This window comes from Siphateles boraxobius, unplaced genomic scaffold (assembly GCF_051911475.1).
Source record: "Siphateles boraxobius isolate OS27281-9 unplaced genomic scaffold, OSU_SipBor_1 92, whole genome shotgun sequence".
NCBI lineage: Eukaryota > Metazoa > Chordata > Actinopteri > Cypriniformes > Leuciscidae > Siphateles > Siphateles boraxobius.
Genome location: NW_027509222.1, coordinates 1,908,238 through 1,935,150, shown reverse-complemented (window position 1 = coordinate 1,935,150; position 26,913 = coordinate 1,908,238). Strand labels below are relative to the sequence as shown.

The window sequence follows — 26,913 nt, the reverse complement described above, 5'->3', positions numbered from 1 at the left end:
CTGTGGTGCCGTTTCTTGAGCCGTGTGCAATACCTCATTCTCCACGAACAGATTGAGCATGTCGTTAGCCAGCTGCCACTGCAGACTGTTCTCAATGGGCAGATCCACCGTCTTTGTTTTCACTTTGGGTTTCTTGGCCTGCGGAGGCTGATCGTTCTTCTTCTCCTGTTTGTTGTCCTCTGGTGCAGTCTACAAGTGATTATGGTCACAGTGAATTTCCAATGGGAACATTAAAGGTGGAAATCACTTCAGAATTAACATGTCCTGATCATTTACTTGAACGCACGTCATCCAAGATGTTCATGTCTTTCTTTCTTCAGTGGAAAAGAAATTAAAGGGAAGCAGCGCTTCTGTGTTGTACGTCACACGCATCACACACATGACCAGCGTCGGCCAATAGTGAGCCTACGTGTGACGTACAACACAGAAGCGCTGCGCTGTAACACTAGTGAACTGACTGGAGGACTCAATCCCTTAGAAGCCTATGGAGGAGTGATCCAGCTCTCAGATTAAATCAAAAATATCTAAATTTGTGTCCCGAAGAAGAACGAAGGTCTTAGGGGGTTGGAACAACATGAGGGAGAGTAAATACTGACAGAATTTTCTTTTTTGGGTGAACTATCCCTTTAAGGTTGAGGAAAACATTGCAGGATTTTTCTCCATATAGTGACTTCAACGGGTTGAAGGTCCAAATGTGAGTTTCAGTGCAGCTTCAAAGTCTCGACACGATCCCAGCCGAGGAATAAGAGTCTGATCTAGACAAACCAGGGCACGTTTTATAAAAAACAAACAAACATTTAAATACTTTTCAACCACAAATGCTCGTCTTACACTAGCTATGTGATGCGCCACAAATTACGTCATCACATTGGAAAGCTCAGGTGGTAACGAGACGTAAGCTGAAAAACTCAACTCTCTTTTTCTCCTCCAACTTCAAAAATCGCCCGACATCGTTGTTTTACCTTTTACTTTTTTGTAAATGACGTTTGACTTAGTCTTTGTAAACACTAGGTCGGTATTTCCGCTTAAATCACGCGTGACCTTCCAACGTGATGACGTAATGTGTGGCGCATCACAGCTAGTGCAAGACGAGTATTTGTAATTAAAAAGTATATACATTTATTTATTTTGTTTTAGAAAATGTGCGCTGGTTTGTCTAGATCAGACTCTTATTCCTCGGCTGGGATCGTGTCGAGACTTCGAAGCTGCACTGAAACTCACATTTGGACCCCATTGAAGTCACTATATGGAGAAAAATCCTGCAATGTTTTCCTCAAGAACCTTCATTTCTTTTCGACTGAAGAAAGAAAGACATGAATATCTTGGGGTTGAGTAAATTATCAGGAAATTGTAATTCTGAAGTGAACGACTACTTTCAGTGTTGTAGCTCCCATACCTTTTGTCATTGACTTGAAAGTTGACCATTTTACATAAACTTGGAAAGTTATTATTCATTTTGCATGCTCATATAATTGACGATCTGTGATTAATCTGCCATATTTTCCAATATACTATCAATCGACCTCTTCCAGTAATATGAAACTGGAAGCTGACAATGCGGCCATTTTGAAATCCGTGCATTTATCATAATTTTGTATATTTGGTAGGGGTGTACATGTATTTGTCGGTAAGGATTGTCACGGTTCGGTGCATTGAGTCACACGACAAATACAGTCAGTCACAGACGATACACACTCAATCCACAAGGGGGCGTGCAGCAATGCCATGCTATTTGCTAAGAGTAAAAAGCGCAGAAGAGGAGACAATGATCGCTATGTTTACATCTCTCAACCAGTGTGTCAACAGTGGAAAGATATCAATAAAACAGCTTGAGAATAATATCTCACGTAGCATTACATTGACCTCAGGCATTTAATGTGGACAGCAGGTTTTTCCGCTAGAGAAATAAAAACTAGAGAGAAGGATTTTGTATATGCACTATATTAGCCTATTCATTATATATACACTTAACCTGTTACTAATGTCTTGATTATCTAATGTATGTTTAAATAAATTAGTCATGAAAACAAGTTATGACAGACACTGTGTAAATTATATTTCAAAAATGAATTGGAGTAGAAAATTAACTTTATAATCAGATTTAGAAGTTAATGCAAAACCTGCCTTATGTGCAATTTACAGTACGTTTCTTTTTTTTGTGTGATTATTGTTGGTCATTATATATAAAAATAAATAGCCACTGAATTTAATCATTTGGGCTCTGTTGTTAAATGTAACCTTTAATATTATAGTAATGTGTAATTAAGGGCTCCCTATTTACAGCATTAGCTAAGATCGTTTATTTATCCTTAAGATATATAATTAAGTTAAACATATATACACATTTATTTAAAAACAGTTTAATTTAATAAAAAAATAATAAATCTTGTGTTTAGTTTTCTCCCCCCGCTGTACCGAACCGTGACTTCAATGCCGAGGTACGTACAGAAGTGTCATGTTTGTGTACCGTTACACCCCTAATATATGGTGTTGGTGTGCAAGTGTATTCACACACCTCCATGTCTTCAGTGTCTGATTTCTTGTCAGCATGTTCTTTCGGTTCATCACCTTGAGCCTTCTGTGCTTCTTGATCCACGTGCATCTTGTTCTTTAAGGAGTAAATACAATGAATGTTCTCATGGCTACCGTCACATACATGCTGAAGAGCTCAGGCAGGCAAACGTTATTGTTACGCATGTGTACGCAATAAAGAGAAGCTTTTAGTTTCTACTAACCTAATCTTACAATGATTGACATTTTGAGAACCTTAGAAATGTTAGTTTTTTGCATTTCACGAGTGATAGCAAAACATAGCGATGGTTATCACCAGGGTTGGAAATTAACTTTTTCACTCACTGGCCAATTTGGCTACTAAATTTTTAAGTTGCCGGCCATTCAGAACTTCTACGAAACTACGTTACAGGTTATATATATTATAATACAATTTGGATTTCATTCATTAATCTCTTATTCAAACAAAATCCTGTCCTCCAGCATCTCCTCCATCCTCATCAAAAATGTGTTTTAGGTGGACCGATCAATACAGTACAAAGAACATCAAAAAATGTAGGATGTTGTAAAATAGCAATGTATTTTCTCTTAACCAAATGCTTTTTAATCTTCGCTCTTGCTTCAGTGCAAATGAACAAGCGCACCGTTATCTGTTGTGTAGTGATGTGTGTGTTCACGTAAGCCAGATATGAGCAGATTCTGCTATATGCTGTATTTAATAAATCATAATGACTCACGAGTATTTGCGCTAAATCTGTGCAGATTTGTCTTACACGAACTTCCAGTAAAGTGAGTAAACATAATATAAGTAACACGGCAAATTAGCTCGTGATCTGACAGTGTTCCCGCCACAGCTGATTTATACACACATTTGCCGGGTGTTTATTTCAAACCCTGATTATCACCATCAACAACAGTGTCAATTTCAGGAGTGACCTCTGTATTGATGAAGAACGATAATTAATTAAAACGGGATTTCCCTCCACATTTATGACAAAAGTTAAAATGTTTTTAGAGCTATTGCTCATTTAAAAACAGGCTGATGTCAGATGTAGGGAGACCGTGAGCACAGTGACGTCTTTACCTCGTCCTCTTTGGCTGGAGTGTCCATCTCCATGGGTTCTTCTCCCTCTGCAGTTTTCAGGACCTCCACCAGGGAGGCGCTGGACACACTGAACACCCCGTGAACATTCACACGCACCTTCACCTTCACCTTCGAGCTCTCGCCCGACGACTGAGGAACCACCTTCTGGATGTTGAACTGGCCTGTGGACAGGCACACATTAGTCAGTAGGGATGCGCAATTAATCAATTTCAGGTTGTCTCAATTAAAGAGCCCCTATTATGCTATTTTAAAGGTTCCTAATTTTGTTTTGGAGGTCTCCTACAAGGCATCAAAAGTCAAAAAACACTTTAATTTTCACAATCTATATTGCAGCATTACCTAATTTCTTAAAAAGTCGATAGAGTCTCTCCAAACCAATTCTTTTTAACTCTGCTCTGATTGGTCAGATGGCCCAGTCTGTTGTGATTGGTCTAATCTGCTCTGATTGGTCAGATGACCCAGTCTGTTGTGATTGGTCAGATGTTCGCTTACAGCATGCGTCAAAAACAAAATGCCTATTACCATATCTGAATTTCAGCTTTAGAGGCTTAGCTCTAATACAGTGATACGAACAAAACGATGGCGTCAGTTGTACCGTATCAATTCCAGCGCAAGTCCTCATCCTTTTGAAGTACAAAGTGGAGAAAGTTTGCTTACGTAGCGCCTCTTCCAGGCTCAGCTACAACTACAGTGTTTGAGGGCGGGGCAAAGTAGAGGTTGTTCCCGGGCAGCCAATGAAGACCATAGACTGGCATTATGCAAATTAGTTTCATTGTTACGTAGATTTACCCTGCACTTTGATCTTAAAACTTGGCAGACCTTTTACATTCACCGACAGCTACATTTCATGAAAGGTCATATTAGAAAAAGCATAATAGGGGCACTTTAAGTATAATCGTCTGTGTTACACGTGTGCCTTTTGCAACAACTAAAACTGCAATCAGACCTTCTCAGTGACTGAATAAATGCACGTATGCAACATATGCTAAAACACAGAGTCTTTTTAGTTGGATTAATAGAAAAACTATAACATAATTTGGAACTATTCGAATTAAACTTAGGAATTATATGGTTTTAGCTATTGAGAGAAGCTTCTTAAGGCTTTACCAGTTTTCATAATGTGAAGTGTGAAACACTAATGTGAAACACACACACACATATATATATATAAAAGATAAATATAATAGATCAGGAAACTAGATGAGGTCAAATAAGCTGCGTAAGAGTTGACGTTCTCCTGCTTATGTGAACGTCCAATAATTATGATAAAATATTATAATGAAATTGGTCAAATGAGGACAATCGTGATTAATAACCACGATTATAATTTGAGGGTGACACTTTACAATAAGGATCCATTTGTTAACTGCATTTAACAATGAAAAATATTTCTAAAGCATTTATCAATATTAGGAAATATTAATTTTAACATTTACTAATATATTATTAAAATCAAAAGTTAAATATGTAAAGATTATTTAAATGGAATTGCTAACATTAACAACAAATAGTTTTACTTTTATTAACTAAAGTTAACAAAAATTAATAAATACTGTATCAAATGTATTGCTCATTACAGTTAGTAAATGCGTTAACTAATGGGACCTTTTAGTAAAGTGTTACCAGTTTGAGGAAAATAATCATGATTATCAGTTTAACCAGTCCATTAAAATTCTTCGCAGTCCATTTTTCTAGTAAATTTCAAAAATAATTACACAGAAGCAAAGTAATATAATGAATGAAATGTGAACTTTTAAAGTAGAAAGACTGAAATAGTATTTTCTTGTACAATGCATTTAAGGAATATTTATTTAACAATAATCAGCATGAAATAACTTAATCAATTATTGGCAAAATTGTCTAAAAACCAATAGCATAAGCGGGTTCAGCTGTAAAGAAAAGTATTTTTGTAGACTAAAATAATTATTATGATAGTTATTCATTTATAATAAATTTTAAATTTAGTATGATGATATTTTTTTCTGTGGAATAACATGCTCTAAGTAGTTGGTCAAAGAAATACCAGGAACATGTACAACAAACCTTTCAGCTTTCATGTTGACTTTTATAAATGCTACATTGAAGTTAGGGTTAAGGCCTGTTCACAACAAGAATGATAACTATAAAGACGACTATAACGATCACTACATTAGCGTCCACACTAACGCACAGTAGATTTCTGGTTATTATAAGCAGAGGCTGCAGTTTTAACATAAGGCGCTTTAAGTGCACAGGCTCTTGTAACTCAGTTCGATTCTGATTGTGGCTTTGACTTTGCAAACCGTTTTAAATTTAGAACGATTTTTAAAACTTCATCAGTATCGTTATAGTTGTTGTCCTTAGTGTGAACAAGCATTAGGAGTAGAGCCGCCAAGTGAATGAAGAAACACAATAAACTGCACATTTTTACAGTCCTGTTCTGCATGTGCAAGTGCACGTACAGTAAAATAAACCCATTTGTTTGTCATTTTGACACTTCGTTATTGTAAAATGGTTAGTTTAGGGAAATGTGTGGACTACTGTAATGCATTTAATGAAGTTTAACTGTGCTAAAATCCAGTTAAGCAAAGCAAAGAGCATTCCCAACATACCTATGGTAGGATCGGGATACGGCAACTCTTTAGGGTTGTTGTAGTAGGCCTCCAAAGCGAAGGGCTCCCTCCGGTAGAAGCTGAGCACTTTAGAGAACGGTGCGGCGTGGTTCTTAGGGAAAACTTCGCAATCACTGCAGTGCAAGACAACATGACTATTACAATGGTGAACTAAAGCCCTATTCGGACAGGACTAGCTTAACATGCAGAGGTGGGCTAAAGCAATAATTACCAGAGCTTCTCTGTGATTTTAGTCCTGCCGAATGTGCATCTCATTAATCATTACAGACAATAGCCCTATAAGTATTATCTGGGGAACCTCGCGTGAATTAGACATTACTCCCCACATCTGAATTTCGTGTGGCGCGTTCGCACAGGATAAGCAAAGCCTGTGATTTTCTCGAATTACTGACTTATCTCCCAGATATGATTTCAATAGGCTATTGCTTGGAAATGTCTTCTTGTTATTATAGGTCTAGCTGTATGATATATCATAAACAGAAGAATGTGCCTTACCGCATACTGCTATACATGTCATTCATCTCCATCTAATCATTCTTTTTGTTTTTGCTCTTCTGATGGTTTTCAGCTTTCTCTTTCTGCAAATTGTACAGTTGTATGGTGTATAGCGAAATGTCCCAGCACCCAAAATACTATCAAAACACTCCCACGCAGCCTCCATTCTTCTCGAAAGATGGATAAAAAGGCGCACAGGAAACAAAAAACGTGGAAAAATTATATACGACCCGAGATGCCGATTCGCATGGGACTGATATTATCACAGGACCCCGGTGTTCAGGAAATATGGCAGGTCATTTGCGGGGGAATATTTTACTTGACAAATTACAGACATGGCCGATTCGCACGGGATTAAGATCACAGACAACATCCGCAATTATTACAAATGAATAGAGGTCACCAGGTAATACTAATCCTGTGTGAATAGGGCTGATGTCAGTAAAGATTATGGCGACTTCAGTAAAAAGGTCCGGAAAAATGACCTCAGGTAATGCGAATCCCGTGCGAATAGACCCGCTGTAAATATGTACGTAAATATTTAGTCATTTCCTGTTTAAAGTAGTTATCCGTGGTTTTTCAAGTATGGAGACGCTGGAAAAAGCATTCAGTTGCGTTCTAGACGCTGGGACGAACTCAAGTGTTTTCCACAAACCATTCAGATCAGAAAGAAGATCGAAAGCTTTTGTTAGAGGCACGATATTTCTTTTAGCGTTAGGTAAGTGCCCATTACCAACACAACCCAATCTGAAGATAATTAATACATCGTTCGACCGGACATTACTGTTTTATATATATAAGTTATGTATTTGCGTACAGAAGCAACGTAATACACACATGACGACAGGAGTGTGACGGCGATGCGCAAATTGAGTTGCTCTCCCACTTCTGCTAGTTTACTGAGATCTCTAATCCTGTACGCATTGGCCATTAATATTACAGACGTCCTGTGGTAAAATGACATTACTCCATCTACCCTTGTAAAGTCAATCCCGTCCGAATAGGGCTTAACTTAATGAGTTAATCATGCCAAGAACGCACCTGACGCCCTCATCAGCGGCCGAGGTCCACTTCAGAGAGATGGGGTACGGCACCACGTCTGTGATGGAAAACTCACGCACTTTAAAGGCGGGCGACAGGATAGCACACTGAGGAACAACAAGACAATCAAGTTAGTTGGATAAATCACTGGAAAACACTTCATTATGAGAAGTGGACAGGGGAATAAACTACATAAGACAACGCAAGCATTACAAGTCATAAGAATTACATTTATAATATTACTTTATTTGCACCACCAGACAGGCAGAGTCATTATTTTCACAATTATGTGGTGAAGAAATTATACACCAAAGCTGTAGATTATAAAATTATACAGTGATAACCGCAATATTGTAATACCGTGATACTGTTACAAGTCACCGCAACCGCCATGTTCACGTTTTTCCTTTTTTTCACAAGGCTATGCCCTTCTTGTTTTACACTTCATGCATGTGTATTGAATGTTAAATAAGTTAATAATGATAACAAGAGTGAAGAATCTAATTTTTTCTGTCAACTGGCTCTTTTTATTTTATTTGCCTTAGGATTGTCCGTGTACCGTTGTGATGTGTACAGAGGCTCCATATGTTTGCACTAAAACAAGCCAAAAAAGACAGCGAGTGAGTGTTGTTTTATGTCAAATTCTTAATTCTTAATAAATTAAGCAGTAAATTCAACTAAATCAAATTAAATTAGTATCAACAAAAGCCATCTGTGCACTGCAGTATAATAATTATTTTAATAAATTAATGGGATTAAGAATTTGACATAAAACAACACATTGCGCTTTAGTGGGCGGAACTAATGCGCAAACACAATCTCATTGGCTGGCGCTCATCTATTACCATCCCAGTTTTGATTTCAGCAAATCAGTTCGAGCGAACGCTGATAACGTGATTAACATTCACGAACCCTGCAGCTCATCAATCCTTAGTGCATTATATATTGTTATTAGTAGTAGTATTATTATCTTTTTATAATAATTACTATAAGATATTGTTGGTCATTCAGTGTTTCTGTAAAAAATAAATACAGTTGAAATGACAAATATGCAATGCATTGATACATGTTTAACAAGTTTTAGTTCTAATTACTAAAGTTCTATCATTAAATAATGCTTGATTATCATAATATCGTAATATAATGCTTGATTGACTGATGTTAAGAGTGATGTTCAGATATTTAAAAAGTTGTGCCATTTTACAAAGATAAGCTGATTTGGAGGAATCATTTATCTCTATCTGGCGAGTTAACTAAAAAATGTACTAGCCAATGGCGATTCTGGCGTGCGTAGAGAGTCGTGTTGCGCGATTTGATGCACGCTGCCTGTATGGATGCAGTCAGTTTTAAAAGATGAGGTCATTTGTTTGGAAGTCATGTATTTGACATTTTATGGCACAAGCATTTTCCTGTTTTTACACTAGAAGTGGGATTTTGCTTGTAAAGCCTGGAACACACCAAGCCAACGGTCGGCCGTCGGGCAGTTTTTGCGCGTCAGTGAAAGAGGGAACTCTGATTGGCTGTTCAGCGAGTGAACGAGTCAGTGCACGAGAATAATAGCAAAACGACGAGCAAAGAAGTCAAAACGCTACAGATAGAAGGCTGTTCTTATGTTACGTCATGTTACCTAAGTGTTTCTTGCAGAATATTTCAATATTAACATGAGCGGAGTGGAATAAAGAAAGTGTTTAGCAGGATTGATATTCAAAACGGTAAGCACACACTGCTTTGTTTACGGTATGTGTATCTGCAGCGTCAGTTTCCCTCTTTGAATGATGTATACAGACGCATATATCTGCAGAAATAGACAGTTGTCTCATTTACACGCAGGAGCAGAACGCACATTCTAGCTAACAGTCGGCTGTAGTTCTCTCGGTGTGTTCAAGTGCAGCTTTTTACCCCGACGCGAGGCGATAACACAGTCGGCTTTCATCAGCGCTAGTTTGTCGGCGTCGGTTTGGTGTGTTCCAAGCTTTAGAAATACATGCTCAATTTTCACAACAACAAAACTCAGCATTTGCACATGAAGAAACAAACGAGTGACAAAACAGCAAATGAAACGACTGAAGCGCTGACCTGCAGTGCACATCCTCTGGCCACGGCTTCGTCGGCGTTCAGCGTCATGCTCAGCTCCTTTCCGAAAAACTTGCTGATTTTGTCTTTGATGGCTGGAATCCTGGAGGCGCCGCCGACGATCTCCACCGCATAGATGTCCTCTTTCTTCAGCCCTGGTTGTAGGAGTCAAGTCACCTTTATTTACATAGTGCTTTTTACAATACAGATAGTTTCAAAGCAGCTTCACAGAGATAACAGGAAAATAATGCAACAAAGTTTGTTTCTAGAAAAAAAAGTTATTACGTAACGTTTTCCTGGTTGCATTCGCACCGACAGTATGAACTCTGAAGTGACGTAAGAAACGCTTGTTGTTGTGACTTATTTTGACGCAGTTGAGAAGGACAACGCTTGCAATCTCCGTGTTCATTAGTTTACTAGTAGTTCATTAGTTCATTAGTAGTTCATTAGTCGATCTGTCTAACGGTCCTGTCTAATACGGTATTAGAACTGTTATACATAGAAAGTAGATAGTAATGAAAAGATATTAGCGTATGGTTGATGTTCAGTGTTTCTGAGCAGAAATACATAATCATTTTCTCTTGGTCTCCTTAAAGTTGTTTTTTTGTCCTCAGCGTAAATGTTAAGATGCTCATCTATGACTGTTATCCATATTCGTAGAGTTAGTTTCTGGAGTAAATATATAGGCTATAATCTGATCCTCTAATCCTTTTTAAAACGGCGTGTGCTTGTGTTTCGCATGCGTTCGGTCAATCAGCGTATACTAACTATACGTATATATTCCTATAGCGCTGGTTTAGACCGACTCTGAAGTAGGAGATAAATTAGTTCCTCCAAAACGAGTTCCTAGAACTAAAATCGTTCCCAGTTCCTGCGGTGTGAACACGCCAAAATCCGGGAACTTCCGCCAATAGACCCTTTTTTGCGCCGACATCACAATTACATCACGGCGCTAGCTGGAGGCAAAACAGAGGGAAAACTGGAGGCAGCCAATACAAACCAGCACAGATTCGGGTAAATAAGGAGCTTATAATGTCATTTTGTTGTGTTGTTGGGTGCCAGCCAGGATCGACGGAGTACAGGCTCCAATTTCAAATTTTGCGCATAACGTTCTCTTAAACTATTGTGATTATTTGTGAATCATCTGTGATTGTAAACATTGTTGCGATTGATTTTGACTAGACCTTTTGAAGAAACTGAATCAAGTACATAAAGTTCAAAAATATATTTGCTGTATCTGGAATTTTTATTTCTAGAAAATTTGTGACCCTGGATCACAAAACCAGTCACAAGTCGCAAGGGTATACAGTACTTGTGGCAATAGCCAACAATACATTGTATGGGTCAAAATTATTGATTTTCCTTTTGCCAAAAATCATTAGGATATTAAGTAAAGATCATGTTCCATGAAGATATTTTGTAAATTTCCTATCGTAAATACATAAAACATTTATTTTTGTGAGTGAATGCAGCACAATCGCGAATAAACGGACAACTTTAAAGGCGATTTTCTCAATGTTTCGATTTTTTTGCACCCTCAGATTCCAGATTTTAAAATAGTTAAAATCTCAGCCAAATAATGACATATACTAACAAATCGTACATCAGTGGGAATCTTATTTATTCAGCTTCCATGTGATTTATAAATCTCAATTTCAAAAAAATGTACCCTTGTGAGTGGTTTTGTGGTCCATGGTCATATATTCACATTTTTAAAATTGCACTGTGATGTCACTCTTTACATGGTCGTCTTCTGGCCTTGGCGCTGCGCAGACTAGGCAGAACTGCGGATCGTAGCACACAAGTCGTGTACGTGACCATTCAGCACATAGTTATCTAAAGATTTATATGCCCTCAGTTACTCTTTATGCTTGTTTTCTCTATCAGGTAGGTGTAGATGCCACTCGACCGAGGTAACGTTAATCCTGTCAGATCGTCCATCCATTGAGCGAGTGTGTAAAGCTACGGGTCGGCCAATCTAGTTCTGTCCGTTAAAATTAACTTTTTTTAAAAAACCTACTGTCCTGGACTGTGAGTGACCTTACATATAGGGCTGTAACGATACACCAAACCCACGATTCGGTTCGTATCACGATTTTTGACCCACGATTCGATACAAACCCTAAATCTTTTTTTTTCTTGTTTATTACATACTCCAGTTCTTATTAAAACTCACTAGATATGTTTATTCTGTGCAGTTTGGGAACTTATTGTGTGAAATCATATTTATTTCATCCATCAAAAGTGTGCTTTCACTTTAATTGAGCGCCACGCGATGCTCCCGCTCTCGCTGTGAATGCACTCATTGATTAACATGCACGCCGGAAGAAAAAACATACACGCGGCTGACGCTTGCAGCGTGAAATGCCGTTACAGGTAAAATTAAAGAATTTATCCTCAACTAGTTTTGTGGTGTAGGCAGGGTCCGAAATTAGCACCCGCCAAGCGCCAAATGCGGGTAGATTTTCCGTTTGGCGAGTAAATCTCAAAAGGCTATCCGCCACACTGGCGGGTGGATGTTCCAGACATCCAAAGTCTTGCGGAAGTTTCGGGAGTCTCCCGCATATTGATAGCGGCTGCCTGATGCCCGCAAATTAGTTCAAATCTCCAGAAATCTAGAGCGAGCGAGAAAGAAAGAGCGCGCTCATACTGTGCTCCAAACCGTGTAGCGCGCGCACTGCAGAGAGCGAGAGACCTTGTGTGTGTGTGTGTGTGTGCCTCAAGAAGCGTGTGTGAACCTTCTCCACACCCAAAATAGACCAACACTAAATATATTATTTTAACTTAAAGAATTAACAAATTAAGATGACAAAAAGAAAACACTGAATCAGTTTGAAGCTTTGAAAAAAACGCTTTTTTCATCAGACTACGTTTTTTCGTCAAATAAAAATAGCAGGCCTACCTCAATCCACAGCTTGTCTAGTTTTTACTTAAAAAAGTAATATGTCTACATGATGTGGGGTGCGTCTGGATCTCCGATGGCACAGATGTCCCGGGAATACAGAGATGACGTCTCGCTAGAGTGGCCAATTTCGGAAAGCGCCTTTCATTTGCTTGTGGATGTTTGCTTCGCAAGTGATATTGCATTGTACTTGCACTAGGCCTACTGCTATTTTAATACCGCGTAGCCTATTTTGCAAGTAACTTCGTCGCCCTTTCTGTCGAAATGGTCCCACACAGTAGCTACTTCTTTTCGCTTGCCTTGCTTCATTGTGCTTGCTCAGCGAAATATGTCTTTAGGCGCGTGTGGTTGCGCGTGTCGACGCACCCCATGATTTAACAAATACAGGGTATATATACTGTTTTTTTTTTACCATGCAGCAAACAAACAAAAAAGCTAAATGTGTGTGTGTGTGTGTATATATATAATTTTAAAACATAATTTTATGTTTACTTTCGGTAAAGTATCTGATAGTTTTACAAAACCTTCAAATGTACTGTTATGAGCACTAGTTCCATGCTCACATCTTCCATGTCTTATATTTGTTGCTCTGATTTGACTTCTATGTACTCTTATTCATTCAACATAATACTTATCTCAATTAAATGTACTGAAATGAATGTATATGTGACACAAAAAGGCTGTTTATTATTTTGTCCGGTAAAAAATATGCTTGGCTGGTGGATTTTTTCATCTACCAGTCCCCGTGGCAGGTGAGCCAAAAAGTTAATTTCGGACCCTGGGTGTAGGTCTACGTATTTTAATGTTAACTTCAAATAATACTAATAGTAATTTAAAGATGTGGTAGCACTGGATCTGGACGGGAAGGATAACTCTGGGAGCTGGAAGGTGTGTGTCGTCAATCTGCCTTCGCACAACGCGACACAGGTTTGTGGATCTGAGTGTCGCGATTTCAGTTTCATATCGCATATCATTACAGCCCTACTTCCATATTAAAGCAGCACTATGCAGTTTTTTTAGCTTAACTGAACAGCTTCAGAGTTATTGGAATGGTTATATGACTCTTTTCGGGTTGAAGGGTGGTCGTCTCGCCCCCCTCTGGTGCCTGTGAGTGGAAAAACCGCACTTGCAACTTTGGGCCGGCCTCAGCATCAGGAAACATCGCATGATTTCAGCTCTCGCGATGTAACGAATTGCTTTACGGCACTGCACACATTACACGCCCCCATCCAGGATCCGGCTAGCTATAAGAACAACTATTGTCATGGCTAAGCCGGCATATGAGAAGCAGAAAGCTAGGAAACCATTGTGGGAGGAACAGAGAAAGAGGTAACGGCAGACTGACCGAGCAAGAAGTCAGACACGAGTAAACATCGGACCTGCGTTTTCAGTATTATACATATTATATATAAGAGTCTAGAAAAAGGAAACGAGAATCTGACAGCGCGAGGAACCGGAAAAGAGTCCCACTCGCTCAGGCTTTCACTGTTTAGATTATCATGAGAACAGTTGTCAATATCTCACATAATTATCAGGACATAAATAAGCCTACATGTTGTAAATAGTGTAAATGAGGGCAATTTGCATACTATTATGATAAATTGCAATAATAATGTCTAACAACATCATAACGGACAATGTTACGAAATAATGCGACGTACATGATGTAACTTTATTGGTGTCATCTGGCATTTAGGCTCCGGTAAGCCTAAAACAGTAGGCTACTTTATTATTATAAAGTGCAGAGACGCTGGTATTTACGACAGTAACGTTAAATAAAAGTACTCTACAGCGACTCTAGGGGTCGCTGTTTGACAAAAACGGAAATCATGCATAGTGCCGCTTTAAGATAAAATCGGATTTTTTCCAGTCATTGTTAAAAAACAAAACATGCTAACTAGCTTTGGTGAAGCGGCCAGGGGAATCTCGCTCTGGAGAAAACCGTGATGACATCGTCCAGCTCAGTTCAAGTCTCATATTATAGCGTCAGTGCAGGAAGATCAATAATATTGTTGAATATTAAATGCCCACAACTAAGCAAGCCAAAGGCGACAGGAAAAAATGTGACGTGAAAGCGCTTGTACTCACTGGTTTGATCCATGATGCTGCGCAGAGGATTCTCCACCCGGGCCAACAGCCCGGCACAGAGCTCCTCAAACTTGGCTCTGGAACACAAGAGTCATCCGGATATTATTAGACCTGGTATTTTAACAAATGAACCTCTCATTTCCCCTTCACTGCTCAGTTTCTAATTTACTCCGCTGACATCGAGCACCCGATTTAGCTCCTGGCATTGTCTGTGGATGCTAACCTGTTGAGTTTGCTGCTGACATCGATGTCATTCATGAAGCATTCGATGTTGAGCGGCAAGTCGGAGGAGTTGGCACTCATGAGTTTCTTGAGTTTCTCGCACTCCTGGTAGAGCCGCACCAGGGCGCGGGGCTTCGATCGCACGTCCAGCTTGTACTTCTGAGCAAATTCCTCACAGAAGTATTTGACCAGCACCTCATCGAAGTCTTTACCTCCCAGCTCAGGGTCAAACGCAGAACCCAGAACCTGCATTAATCAGACAATAAAGGGACAAACTAAACAATCAGAGATGTACAAAACGGTTTCATAGCATTCACATGGCATGTGTACGGTCAAAAACTGAACAGAATGCAGGGGTCTCTCAAAGTCATTTGTAATTATTTTGACGTCATCTTAAAAATGCAATAGTCATGGCACTTCAGAAAAAAATACAGCAAGACATTAGAGCTGCACGATTAATCATATCTCCTTTCTAAATGACAGCGATTCGCCTTTCACAAGTACATAAAATCAACTTTAAAAAGTAACTTGACACTTAAAATAACGATCGTATGGATTACTTTAAAAAAAAAAATCATTCAGTTTAAAACTTTTAAATAGACTTATTTTGTTAGTCGTCTGTACAGAATCATGATCTGTGTTTGAAACAAAATAAATTGTGATTCTCAGCTCATCCAGAATCGTGCAGTGCAGCTCTACAAGACATGCCTGTGTAAAGTGGCTAACGATCTGGAGTCAGATGATACTTATTTTTTAAAACATATTGCCAAGTTTGTAACAAAACCAGTGCTTTAACGGCTGTAGGAAGTGTTTTTAAGCATAAGCATGTTGAACGTCCAACAATTACTTTTACACACATTAAAAATTGGCATTCACATTTAATCAAATGAACCAAGTGCAGAGCAAGCTCGTTTACATGCACGTTCATAACCTGATAATGCTTTAATAAGCCGACGTGTGTGCCCATGTAAACGCCTTAAAACAGTTTCCTTTATCGCCATAAAAGCATAAACCGATAGCCAGTTTGATTTTTACCCATTACCCCGATTTCTCTTGACATGTAAACATATTAACATGCATTCTGTCAGCTTCTTGAAGTGATATGTGAGGGAAAAGCGTCCTTATACGCCAGATTTAAGCGCATCCAGCCACACAGCGAGTGTCTCGTGGTAGCGGAGGAGAAAAACATCCAAAACTTGGGGAACATTAAATGTGTTCTCATCTCATGCAGTTAAAGACTTCAAACACGAGACGAAAAAGAGTCTGTGCAAGTTTCCCGCTTACATTTTGAAATACTCTGGGGGTTTTAATGCTTTATTTAAAATTACAACTCGCATAATAAACAGAGTGAAATACATGATTGATGCAATAGGGAATAATCTGTTTAATACAGTGTAGTAAACGTGAGTACTTGCATTACCAGGTTTTTGATTAGCATGTAAAGCAGTAAATCGGATTATTTCAATAAACTTCATTTTGGTAGTTATCAGTGCATTAGTGTGCATGTAAACAAACTCGGTGTGTTTAAATCGAACCAAACCTGCAAAAAGTGAACACACCCTTAGTTGAAGATAACCATGCTGTGATCGGTTAAGAACTACCACTAAAATGTGTATTATAAAAACCTTACCTTCAACTTCCCCTTGTTAAAGGCACACACAGAGACCTGGTATGCAGCATGGCCAACATCCACAAACACCACAGTCCTGGGCTTTTCCTCAGGAGCAGGCAGGTCCTGTTTGTAGATCCCATACGCCAGTGCAACTATGATGACAGTTAACACATGAACGCAATATAAGTACTATAATAACAACACATGAACACAGTAATAAACTTGTTAGAACGAACAGTACTTTTTTCCTAGACTCTCATTACGGTCACTCTTGATGATTCACTTAAAATGACAATTTTGTCATCATTTACTCACACTCCCTTGTGTTGTACCAACTAGACTGAGGACAATCACAGTTAGCTCTCATCCTTTACGTGTTTTGAATGTAAATAAGACGAAGCGTTTGAGAGCTACAGCGGAGGGCAAGACTTATTTGGGTTTGTTCCTTAAACAAAACTATTACACACCAAATTCCAAGACTTCTAAAGCCGTATGAGGAAATACTTAAATGTGCTTATATTTTTTTTAACCTTTTGGGGGCCTGACAATAGCTGTGTTTTCATCCACTTATTGTAATGCGCATTTTGGGATATCGCATTTAAAAAAACAGCTGGATGCGTATAAAGTCTAAAACTGTGCATTAAAAAAAAAATTGTTTGCTCATTTGGGTCAGATCTTTTTTTATCTGATAACAAAACATGCGCATAAACTACGATGGAAACACATTTACAGAATAAATTCCTTTATGCGCATCAAAAACCCCGCTGAGTGATTTATTAAATACAAAGTTATTATATTCAGTGGCTTCTCCTACTTTTCTTAGTGATTTTTAGCGCTAGTTTATCAGGAAGTGATGATATTGTTGTCTTTGACTGACTGCTTTATTTGCAAATGTTTTATGCAATATTTCAATTTTGCTCATAAGTAAAATTTTTGCAACTTTGGAAGGAAACAAAGCCTTCCATGTCACTATCCATGTCAAGCAATGGCAGGCGGTTCATTTTTGGGTGAACTGAATCCATTAAAAGTATTTTACCTGCCGTAGTGTCGTTCATGAGTCTGAGACAGTTAAGGCCTGCGATCTGCGCAGCATCAATGACTGATCTTCTCTCGGCATCAGTAAAGAAGCTGGGGACCTGTGTAAGGGCACGGGAAAAACAAGAACACTTTAACTAGTCTGATAATCATTAGTCACTCACACACACACACACACACACACACTGTGGCAGCAAGACTTGGGGAAAATGTCATATTGCGATTAGTGGTGTGATTGGTTCTCAAGGAAAATACACACAGATTAGTGATAATTCTGAAAGGTGTATTTCTCAACTCAAACTAGCAACAACAACTAAATGATTGATAACACCTATAATGATTAATAAGCCATTGATGTCTTGATAAAATTGCCCCCACGCCCGCAATTTTGAACATTAATTATAGCCATCCAACATCATGACAGTGATTCCTTCATGACAATTGAAAGCTATAAAAAAAATTTAAACATTTATTAAGCTTCAAAAAATATAACAACTACATGTCTAACAGGTAGGACATATACAGGAATTGAATTAAGTTATCAAACAGTCTGCATAAATGTTAAATTATATATAGACTAATCCTTATTAAATTTACAAAGGTTCTTTAGTCAAGAGCAGTGAGTGTTTTCTCTGTTCCCTTTGATCTTGGATTAACTTTAACGCCAGAGATAATTAGTGGCTACTGTGTACTGTCCCTTTAAGAGCAGCCGCTGCTGACAGTGCCGCGGATCTCACACGCGCCTCATTCTCTCACAACTCTTTACGTCCATCATAAGACTGCTCTTATGTTATGAAGATACTCGGCAAAACGACATTTTGGCATAAATTGTGTGTGTTATTGTTCGTTCAAGCGTGAAAGAGAACTGTAGTGTGGCGCGCGGTCTGTGCGCACGCATGATACTGGTGCGCGTCTTTCTGTGAGTCACAGTCAGGACATTCACAGGCAGCGCGCTCTTTTTTGACTAGTCGCATGAATAGTTTAAAGTCATTTGCACGAATAAGAGCGGGATTATCTAACACTAGCCAAAGAATGACAATGGGTTTGCGGCGTTCATCTGTTATTATAGGACAACTTAGTTTGAATAAAGGAGCAGACACTGATCTACTTGCTCTACGTTTATTTTAAAATGAACAGCAAGACGACTAGAAGTGAATGTGCTTTGTTTTAAATAAATCACACACAGTAAACAAAACCTTAACAAGAAAATGTTTGCAATGAACTGCAATTTAGACGCGCAAACTGGGTGCCGGTGCGGTGAGACATAGCCAACATGCTCGGGCAGATTCGGCTTGAAGTCGTTCATCCTCGGATAGGGCGCCGCGCATGCCGTTACTATAAAAAGCTGTGCACACAGCAATAGGAAATGGGGTCTTGCCGGTCTTGCGCACCCAACGCGTCATTTTTGCCACGCGCACCTTCGCGCTCGAGCGGACCATAGGCAGCAAAAGAAACGGACGCGAATCATCTCCAGCAGTAGCAGAAGCACCACCACTAACTCCGCCTCCGTTTCCCTCGTAAGCTGATATTAGTATTTAAACATTCTCTATGATAAAAAATGTTTGTAAAAAATATTTTAATAACACGGTTTTGGCGGTTATAGAGTTCTAATGACGGTGTTCAACTATAACCGTCGGTCTCACGGTTATATAATAACCGTCACACCCCAAGTTACTGGGGCGAGAGTTTGAATAGCTAAGAATGAATCAAGAGCAAGAATCAGAAAAACTGACTCAACTTAATCAAATAAGAGGCAAAAAACACCCATGTGAGGTGAGGTGACGTTTGTCATAAGTTTCAAAATCTGCCAATAAGTACAGGAGTATCAGTTAACCTTCAGTATACCCAGTTTGTGCACTTTCACTGTGGTTAGGTGTATTAAACAGATACCGTAGGATTGCTTTGGGTATATCTGCCAGAGGTGGGAGTAAGTCACACATGTGCAAGTCACAAGCAAGTCTCAAGTCTTAACCTTCGAGTCTCAAGCAAGTCCAAGTAAATTTTTTATAAAGGCAAGTCAAGTCAAGTCACTGCCTTATGTCAAGCAAGTCAAGTCACTGCCTTATGTCAAGCAAGTCAAGTCGTAGCTTGGGTCACAAGTCACTGGCAGGTCATACAAACGTTTGACGATTTCACTGAGTTTATATATTAAAATAAGTTAAAACTACAGAAGTTCTGGACTATGGTTTTATTTGCAACATTTTTTTTTAATATATGCATTTCCACATATAGCTTAGTGGCTACTACAATAAAAATCTAAATGTAACTGAAATTAGGCCAGCATTAAAGCATGAAAAAATAAATATACCTCAAGCATTGCAGAAGACCATTCAAAGGTATTAAACAATTCACAATTCAAGTATAATTCCTATGCGACCAAAGGCATTCTTCAAACTTACATCCCCTTAATACAAGTTATATATTTTTAATTATGCAGTTAAAACCGCCAATAGGTGGCGCCAAATTACCGTATTAATGTACGAGTCATAGAAGCATTCATTTAACTTATGTTCAAAACGGCAGATTCGTTCTGGAACTAAGCAACTAGGTCCCTGAATCACAAATACGCATAACTCTTTCTGTGGCTTGTTTGGAACTATTGTCATTGGAGAAATCGAGCAAAAACAGAAAATATTTGGAATATTAGGCTATGTCTAAATGTCACATCACAATATTCACTCTTTGTTTACTGAACTGTTTTATAAAATCATTATCACATTTGCAATCGCGTCAATATTCTGGGAATATTTTTAAAATATCAAATGTTATAATTATGAAAATAACTCATACTAGGCCATTTTTTTCCACCACATTTTGAATTTTGGGTGCAATATTAATTCTGCTGGCATTTTGATAACATCTAATAGATGTAACCCCTGATAACATGTAACCCTGCTTTAAGAGAAACATAAAACACGACAAAACATTAACAGTTTTCTATGTTGTTTTTTGTCATTGGAAAGAACGACATATTTGGCTTTAAAGCATGATTTAAAAAGAAATGTGGCAAATGTTATACAAAACATATGACATCATTAATTATCATTTGAATATTGACAACATTACGCTACATTTGAAAACATAATTGTGTATAAAGAGGCATGCTGTTTTGACCAATATTCTCGATTTAAAGAGAGTCAAATTAACTATAACAAACAGGTTAAACAAGCCATAGCTTACTTTTAGACGTGGTGAATGAAGTTCGACTGTTCGAGGTTGTGATGGTCGTCCGATTTCCCTTGCCAGTTATTATGCGTACAGCAAATCTTCTTGTATGAATATAGTCAATTTCTAGTGTTTATATCCAAAAAGAAACGATGCTGGGAGATGTTTTTGTATTTAGCGCGCTCACCGCGATGTATGTTTTTCTGGGCTTGTGCAGTGTAACGCGATCGCGCAGAATCTGATGACTGGCGTCAATGGTTCCGTTGCTTTCATTTTGTTCATCAATTGATGTTGCGATGATAAATGTATATCAAGTCATTCTCGAGTCATACAGGTCAAGTCAAGTCAAGTCTCAAGTCATGGGATCTCAAGTCAAAGTCAAGTCGAGTCATTTTCTTAATTTAGTCAAGCAAGTCTCAAGTCCTTAAATTTGCGACTCGAGTCAAGTCATGTGACTCGAGTCCCCCATCTCTGATATCTGCAATCGTGCACATACAGTATATTAGGACCGCACGATATTGGGGGGAAAAAGTGACATTGCGATATTTTGTTTTCCTGTGATATATATTGCAATATGAAAACAGTTTCACCAGGCGACTAGATTAGCTCTATTTGGAAAGAATTAATCATTCTAGAATGATTAAACTTAATCATGAAAAAATATCTAGTATAGAATTGAATCGAATAGAATTGTATCGCGGGAAATTCTGAAGTGTCGAAAATAATCGAATCGTTGGCTTAAGAAATCGGTATCGTATCGAATCGTCATTAAGGCTCCGATTTACACACCTAATTCTGCACCAATGGAAACGGACAGTTACAGTACAGTGAGCACAATAAGTGATCAAGCTATTCCAGTGAACTATATTTTAGGGTGCTTTCACACCTGCCTCGTTTAGTATGGTTGAATCACACTAGAGTTGGTTTTCCCCCTTGGTGCGGTTCGTTTGGGCAGGTGTTAAAGCAGCAATCGCTCTCGGGTGCGCACAAAAAGCGGACCAAATAAGAGTTCAAGCGAACTCTGGAGCGGTTCGTTTGTGGTGAGAACGTGATCCGACCTCGAACAGACCAAACTGCCAAAGAACTGCGCATTTTTGGACTAAACCAGCTGCCGTAGTCAAACAAAATTATTATTTAGATTGCCAATAGCGCTCCCTTTAAGCCATGACTGACTTACCGCGTTCTGCACTCTCACTAAAATCTCATCATAAACACTGAAGTTGTCCGCACTGCACAGTGAATTTCTTATTTATATCGCGTCTAGAATTTGTTGTTTATGGGGGATTTGCGAAAGGATAAAGCTCATCCTGATTCTGAACACACATTGTGAGTGAATTCTCCGCATGTCTGCCGGATTTTCCTCTTTGTTTACTTCCGGGTGTTCTGTTGGATTTTTCCGCACGTTAATTCTGACCAATTTAAGTGCAGTTGTAGAAATATGTTCTAGACACATCTGGCCAACGAGTGATGTGGATGTTGATACAAATGATACAAAGTATAATTTTTCGCCCTTAGTCCGGACCAAATGAACCGAACTACAGGTGTGAAAGCACCCTTAGGTATATTTAGGGTGTATTCACACCTGTCTTGTTTGGTTCGATTGAATCGAACTCAAGTTACTTTCCCGCCTTGGTGCGGATCTTTTGGGCAGGTGTGAATACAACAATCGCACTCGGATACGGACCAAACAACCGAACTCTGGTACGCTTCGAACTTCTGTCCAATGAATGGATGACCTTAGCACACATGTGGTTTTGTTTACAAATTTTGGTTCACTTGCAAAAAGGGCAGTGTGAAAGCATACCACACCAAACAAAAATAAAATGTATTTGGTCAAGACCTACTGGTGGACTAGTGGACTTTCCTGGTGTGAATACACCCTTAGAAATAGGCATGTAAAAGAGAATATACGTACAGAGATGACACAGTCTGCCACAGGTTTTTTGAGTGCAGCTTCAGCGGTCTCCTTCAGCTTGGCCAGCAGCATGGCAGTGACCTGTTCAACGCCGAACACCTTCTCCTCCTCCATATACATGACCTGTGGAGATGGACAGCATGAAGCTCTGTGATAAAGCAACATCTAACGCAGCTTTTAAAACATACTTTACCATTACACCTCGATTAGGGATGAACCGATATGAAAATTTTTGACTGATACCGATAACCGATATATTGATAAATCTAAATCCAAATTTGTATATACTTTTGAGAGCCTGATTACAAAAACAAAAGTCTCACCGTTAAAATGTCCCAAACACAGAATTATAATGATGTTCTGATTATAATTGTATGCAGCTTATATGACAGCCTATTTTCCTTTTTTGAAGTGATTACAATCATATTTCAAGCAATTCAAATCCATCATGTTGAAAGGTGTGCATCTGAAGTGTCTCAGCTGAGGAAAAAATCCATCATTTATCATCTTTAATATCGGCCAAATTTTCTTATCAAGCCGATAACGATACCATTAAAACTAAACGTATATGGGCCGATGCCGATATATCCTGCATCCCTAATCTCGATGTGTGATTAAATTATCACTGCGGTTTAATTAGTCTTACCTTAATGCCGGTTGTTCCCGTCGGCATCTGAGCGAGATCAAAGACCAGGCCGGACTTTGCCGTCTGGACATAAGGGTCACTGAACGCCCTGCCATGGAATCGCTTAAAACCCTGCACAGTGTTCTTGCAGTTTGTGACCACCTTGTTTGTGAGAGCAGAAATTATAATTACAACTACCATCCATCCATGCAATGTGTTATCCTGCTTATTCAAACTAAAATAAATGTTTACCTGGCTTTTGGCGGCTGCCCCAATGGAACGATTCCGAGGACCGAACGATACAAATGACCTGAAAAGATCACATCATTAGATATTACACTACCAATTACTATGCTAACATTTCTTTGACTTTTTTAGGGTCACCTTCTTATCAATAAACCTGACAGAAATAAATCTTCCCATTAGTGCTGCACGATTAATCATATCGAAATCGCAATGTCAAGCCTATGCGATTATATGACGCAAAATGCTGCGATTTTATATGAAAAAAACAAATTAGGGCCGTTAACGCAATTAACGCAGCATCTGTTATTTTTTTGTCATTCTTTGGCTAGTGTTAGATAATCCCGCTCTTATTCGTGCAAATGCTTTTAAACCATTAATGCGACTAGTGAAAAAAGAGCGCGCTGCCTGTGAATGTCCTGACTGTGACTCACAGAAAGACGCGCACCAGTATCACGCGTGCGCACAGACCGCGCGCCAGAATACAGTTCTCTTTCACGCTAGAGCGAACAATAAAACACACAATTTATGCCAAAATGTCGTTTTGTTGAGTATCTTCATAACATAAGAGCAGTCTAATGATGGACGTAAAGAGTTGTGAGAGAATGAGGCACGTGTGTGAGATCCGTGTGCAGACATCGTCCAGACATCGTTGAACCACTGGAGTCACATGGAGTATTTTAACGAGGTCTTTACTACCTTTCTGGGCCTTGAAAGTTGCAAAAACGTTGCAGTCTATGACTGGTTCAGAAATCTCTCAGATTTCATCAAAAATATCTTCATTTGTGTTCTGAAGATGAACGAAGGTCTTGCGGGTTTGAAACGACATGAGGGTGAGTAATTAATGACAGAATTTTTGTTTTTGGGTGAACTAACCCTTTAATGCAGATCCATGATGCATCATTCATTTGGGGACTTGAAACATACACAAAACAAAATGGCATTTAATACAGTTCACTACCGTACTCGTTTCATATCATTAGGCGCGTTTCCATTACAGATTTGCGCAAAACTTTTGGGTTTTGTTCTAAATGTCAACAAAAAACTATTGGGAAATGACAGAGTTTCCATTAACCGATGTTATGCGACTAAAACTTAATTTTATTCTTCTTGCGTTAAGTATTTCCAAAATTCACGGCGACGGATGTTGGTAGGTTACCGTAGGGCGTATTTTCAATTCGCAATTTCAATTTGCGCAATTTAAAGGGTATTGGAAACGTGTCTAGCCGGCTACTGTAAAGTAATTAATTTGTTGATTAGATACTGCATTAGTAGAGAAAGAACATGTTTGCCATGGTAACATTAGTAGTACCTCAAGTCAAGAGTTAAAACAGTGTGCAAAAAAAATATAATAAAATCACATGCAAGCCTGACCCGAATGTTTAATGTCACGATTGTTATTTGTTTCTGTCTATTTGCATTAGGTTATATCCAGCTGGTCACTTTAATGCATTTTTCAGCAAAACGTTCCTTAATATTGTAAATTTCATTTAAAAAGACATTTTGCAGAGTGAAGTTCGATAAGTTTCAGAGCTATTTTATCTGTTATTTTTGTTTTCATTTTGTATCCAGTTTAAAAACTATTGGTTGAATATCGGTTCAACCAAGTCATCGTTATCGGTGAAATCCACCATGGGTCGACAGTCTACATTTTTGAGCTCATTTAATCATTTTAAGTAAAGTAAAATATATATTCTTTATGTGGAATGGAGACACCCCACTTGACTATCAGTGCAGAAAAAAAATATATTTTACACTGTAGTTTCTACTTTATATCCCGCAAATCTGACTTTATAACTCGCAAATACGACTTTATATCTCACAAATATTTTGTTTTTAATTATTTTATTCCGTGGCGGAAACCATTAATTGAGAAATGTATAATAAATAGTCATTGAGTCTGAGGAGATAAGGAAAGAATGACAGTTTTTTTCCGCGCGGCCTTAAATGTGCTAGAATGTTCCTGCCGGCGTGACGTCACTTCAGCAGTGCGAACCACGCTGTAGCATCACCGGCTAACATCACTACACTCTCTCATCGAATACAGTCATATATACTCTAGAGACTAAGGTATCATACTAGTCTGACATGAATAGATCGTCACAATATTACCTGCCAATATCAAGCCAAAGAGCATGTTGTTAACTCGTTTTCCATTATTGAGATCTAATGAAATGACAATGAAAGAAAACATGCTGCGTTCACGTTCCAAGCTTCTTAATTTGGTTGTCATTGCGCGAAACTAGTGTGACATGTCAAAGAGAAATACACGCAGTGTCTAAAAACAGTATATAGTCAGTATAAGCAGAATAAAAGCTTGACTTACGGTGTACATCGGTCGCTGTACTCGTTTGCTACGGTTTCTATTCCACCGGCTCGAGCGACAGCAACATAACAGCTCTGGAAGCCCACGTCAAATCCCACAACTGACATCTTCACTGGAAATCACGAGCACAGCCCAGCTAAAACACTCAATACCAGAAAGAAGTGTTCTTTTAAAACATATATATAAGAGTCACTGAGAGGTTTAATTCATAAAACTCAGGTTTAACGCGATTTCATAGTTTTCTAATGTCCATTGACTGACTTGATGCAGACCGGCTGACTGCTGAATTCTCGAATGTAATGTGTTAGCCGGAGTTCACGCCGAAGTCAACGGTTTTATCGCGAGAGTTTGAGTTCTAGATGGCTCTGGAGCTTTCCTTGTATGACGTAACCATGACGACAAATCCAACCAATCGATGGATAGATGAGCGATAGATAAATATATATCCCATTAACTTGTTTATCTCAAAATTCACGCCTATTGATAATTGTTGTAGTTTTTGTAAGACAGAACAAGAATCGTTAACTCATCTCTTTTATGGTTGTTCATTTTGTATTACATTCTGGAAAAGTGTTGAAAATTATATGGCATCCAAAACAACACATATAATCACACTTGAAGGGAAACAGGTTAACTGCTGACTTTAAGATAATTTCAGACTTTTGCGCTAAATTTTATAATGATTTATATTCTTCTAAATTTTGCCAGCAGTCCACCACGGAATTTTTTGAGTCCTTATCTCACATAAAACAAATTAATAATGAAGATTGTAGTCTGTGTGTCACCCAATTCTTGATTCTATAAATAATTTAAAAAGTAATAAATCCCCAGGTACTGATGGACTATCTGCAGAGCTTTACAAAGCATCTAGTCTAAAATTAGCACCTTTTTTACATAAAATGTTTTTAGAGAGTATTGTGAAAACCAAGCTTCCTCCCTCTTT

At 38.5% G+C, this 26,913-nt stretch overlaps 1 protein-coding gene across 2 annotated transcripts in view; it reads right to left on the bottom strand.

Moving 5' to 3' along the window:
- Positions 1 to 26,358, bottom strand: part of hspa4a (heat shock protein 4a) — a 33,927-nt gene extending 7,569 nt beyond the window's left edge. The window contains exons 1-14 of one of the 2 annotated variants that reach the window (XM_077224797.1): positions 25,971 to 26,358; positions 23,654 to 23,711; positions 23,423 to 23,563; positions 22,777 to 22,899; positions 17,698 to 17,797; positions 16,680 to 16,813; positions 15,051 to 15,295; positions 14,828 to 14,904; positions 9,841 to 9,992; positions 7,765 to 7,871; positions 6,208 to 6,341; positions 3,596 to 3,777; positions 2,516 to 2,608; positions 34 to 189 (exon numbers count right to left, since the gene is read on the bottom strand). In XM_077224797.1, the coding sequence (XP_077080912.1) occupies positions 34 to 189; positions 2,516 to 2,608; positions 3,596 to 3,777; positions 6,208 to 6,341; positions 7,765 to 7,871; positions 9,841 to 9,992; positions 14,828 to 14,904; positions 15,051 to 15,295; positions 16,680 to 16,813; positions 17,698 to 17,797; positions 22,777 to 22,899; positions 23,423 to 23,563; positions 23,654 to 23,711; positions 25,971 to 26,077 (1,809 nt within the window). In that variant the 5' untranslated portion in view covers positions 26,078 to 26,358. The remainder of the gene's footprint in view (positions 1 to 33; positions 190 to 2,515; positions 2,609 to 3,595; positions 3,778 to 6,207; positions 6,342 to 7,764; positions 7,872 to 9,840; positions 9,993 to 14,827; positions 14,905 to 15,050; positions 15,296 to 16,679; positions 16,814 to 17,697; positions 17,798 to 22,776; positions 22,900 to 23,422; positions 23,564 to 23,653; positions 23,712 to 25,970) is intronic. The other variant, XM_077224798.1, reaches the window with a different exon arrangement.
- Between the last annotated feature and the right edge of the window lie 555 nt (positions 26,359 to 26,913).